The following is a 1882-nucleotide window of genomic DNA, read 5'->3' on the forward strand; positions in this document are numbered from 1 at the left end:
AAAAAAAAAAAAAAAAGAAGCCCATAGTTCTCACCAAGCTGAACACGGATGGACATGTTATTTTGGTGCCCACCTGGGATAAATAGACTTGTTCACATCTCCCAGGAAAGTTAACAAGACACCCATGTGGTCTCTGGTTCTTTCTGTGAGGGAGGACAACCACATCTGGGGAACTTGGCCTTGGCAGACCCCAAGGGAGCAAAGGTAACCTCTAAGTCTCCATCAGGGTGACCACTCTCACTTGTCGTCTGCTGACACCAGGCTCTGGCAGAATCTCTATGGCCCTCTGTACACCTGGCACTGTGCCACTTACAAGAAAGCAAATGTCTCCAAATCACACAGAGGGAAAACTAGATAGAAGTCTATTCTCAAAGTGTGCTGTGGAGGATGGGTTCTGAGAAGGCTTCCAAAAGAGGAAGTGAGTGGCTAGATCATATCTAGATTGAGCAACATAACTCACTGGTACATCTCAGTGGAGAAGCCAGACATAAGAGGAAGACCCTGAAGAATGGGGAGTTAGGAAATCAGCCCTCAGAGCTCCCCTGGACCATCTATGCCCCTGGGTGTGTCTGGGTAAGGATTGTAGGTCATTTCTGTGACCAGTGGGAAGCCAGAGATGAGCTGAAAACAAATGGTATAGTGGAGATTGGCTCTGGTCTCCCCTCAGGAGGCCTCAAGTCTAGCACAACAGAACCTGGGAACACCAGGGTCCTTACTCTGTTGGAGTAAGCCTTGCTGGAATCCCTGCAGCATGCCCACATCTGCAGAGAAAACAGGCTGGAGAAGGACTCAGAGAAGACTCGGTGTGGGAAAGGCTCAGGACAGTGCATCTGTGAATGATTGCACTTTGAATTCTGCTGTTCTAGTCCAGCACACCTCTGTGCCCAGCTCCCTGGGCTCTATTCAAGTCTCTTCACAATTCCTTTTACCCTGAAACCCCAGACCCACCTCACTACCACACTTACCAGGCCTAGGTGTCCCAAGATCCAGTTCCGTTTGGGGGGCTGTGGGAAACAGCGGAGGCGAAGAGAGTTCTCAAAAACAGCATAAATTGGTGTCAGGATGTAAGCCAGAAGGCAGGAGGCCCCAGCCAGCAGCAGCAACAGCCATGGAGAGGCTGCTGTGTGGCCCAGGCCCAGCCAGGACAGGCTCAGCTGTGGCATCCTGCAGGGAAAATGCACACAGGATGAGATCCTGGGGCATGGAAGAGGGACAGTGTGGTCTAGGGCAAAGGACAGGGATAGGGAATTAGAGAGTTGGGGATAATGCCTGGGGAGGAAGGGAGACCCAGGGCAATCTATGGGAGCAGGCAAGGAGAGGAGAAGAGGGGAAGAAAGGGGAAGAGAAGGAGATAGAGAGAGAGGAGATGAAAGAGAAGAGGATGGAGGATGGGGAGAAGGAGGAAAGGGATTGATTAGAGTCTAAACCATGGACTATTAGCCAGAAATCAACATCTGCTTCTGACTTCCTGTCCTGCCCCAGCCTAGGACCTCTCAGCCCCACTGGCCCTAGTCTGGTACCTTCTCTCAGGAGCACTGTGTTTCCCAGGTCTGTCTCTCCCCTTCTCTGACTCCTGACCAGGGGCACCTAGAGAAGTCTACGCTGGACCGGCCAATCCCTTGCAGGCCCAGCTGCCTCTCCCTGCCTGGATAGGTGGCCATCATGTGAGGGCGGAGCCAATTTGAAGCAGAGCAAGACTGCACTGTCAGGGTCGCAAAGAGTGAGTACCAGGTCTTCGGGACTTCACACTCCTTGTGTAAGGACTTTGGAGGAAGTGGTGGATGGTTTCGTGAAGATAAAGTACCAAAAAGACGGTGTGAGGAAACAGGCTGGTCACCACTGTGGGACTCTGCTCTTGGTAAGACTGTGAGGAAAGTGCTGT

At 51.9% G+C, this 1882-nt stretch overlaps 1 protein-coding gene across 2 annotated transcripts in view; it reads right to left on the bottom strand.

Moving 5' to 3' along the window:
• The window catches only part of LOC110299801 (leukotriene-B(4) omega-hydroxylase 2), a 20851-nt gene extending 19289 nt beyond the window's left edge, over nt 1–1562 (bottom strand). The window contains exons 1-2 of one of the 2 annotated variants that reach the window (XM_021169669.1): nt 1521–1562; nt 966–1164 (exon numbers count right to left, since the gene is read on the bottom strand). In XM_021169669.1, coding sequence (XP_021025328.1) covers nt 966–1163 — 198 coding nt within the window. In that variant the 5' untranslated portion in view covers nt 1164; nt 1521–1562. Of the gene's footprint in view, nt 1–959; nt 1165–1520 lie in introns of those variants that run through there. The other variant, XM_021169670.1, reaches the window with a different exon arrangement.
• Between the last annotated feature and the right edge of the window lie 320 nt (nt 1563–1882).

This window comes from Mus caroli, chromosome 8, assembly GCF_900094665.2.
Source record: "Mus caroli chromosome 8, CAROLI_EIJ_v1.1, whole genome shotgun sequence".
Classification (NCBI taxonomy): Eukaryota; Metazoa; Chordata; class Mammalia; order Rodentia; family Muridae; genus Mus; species Mus caroli.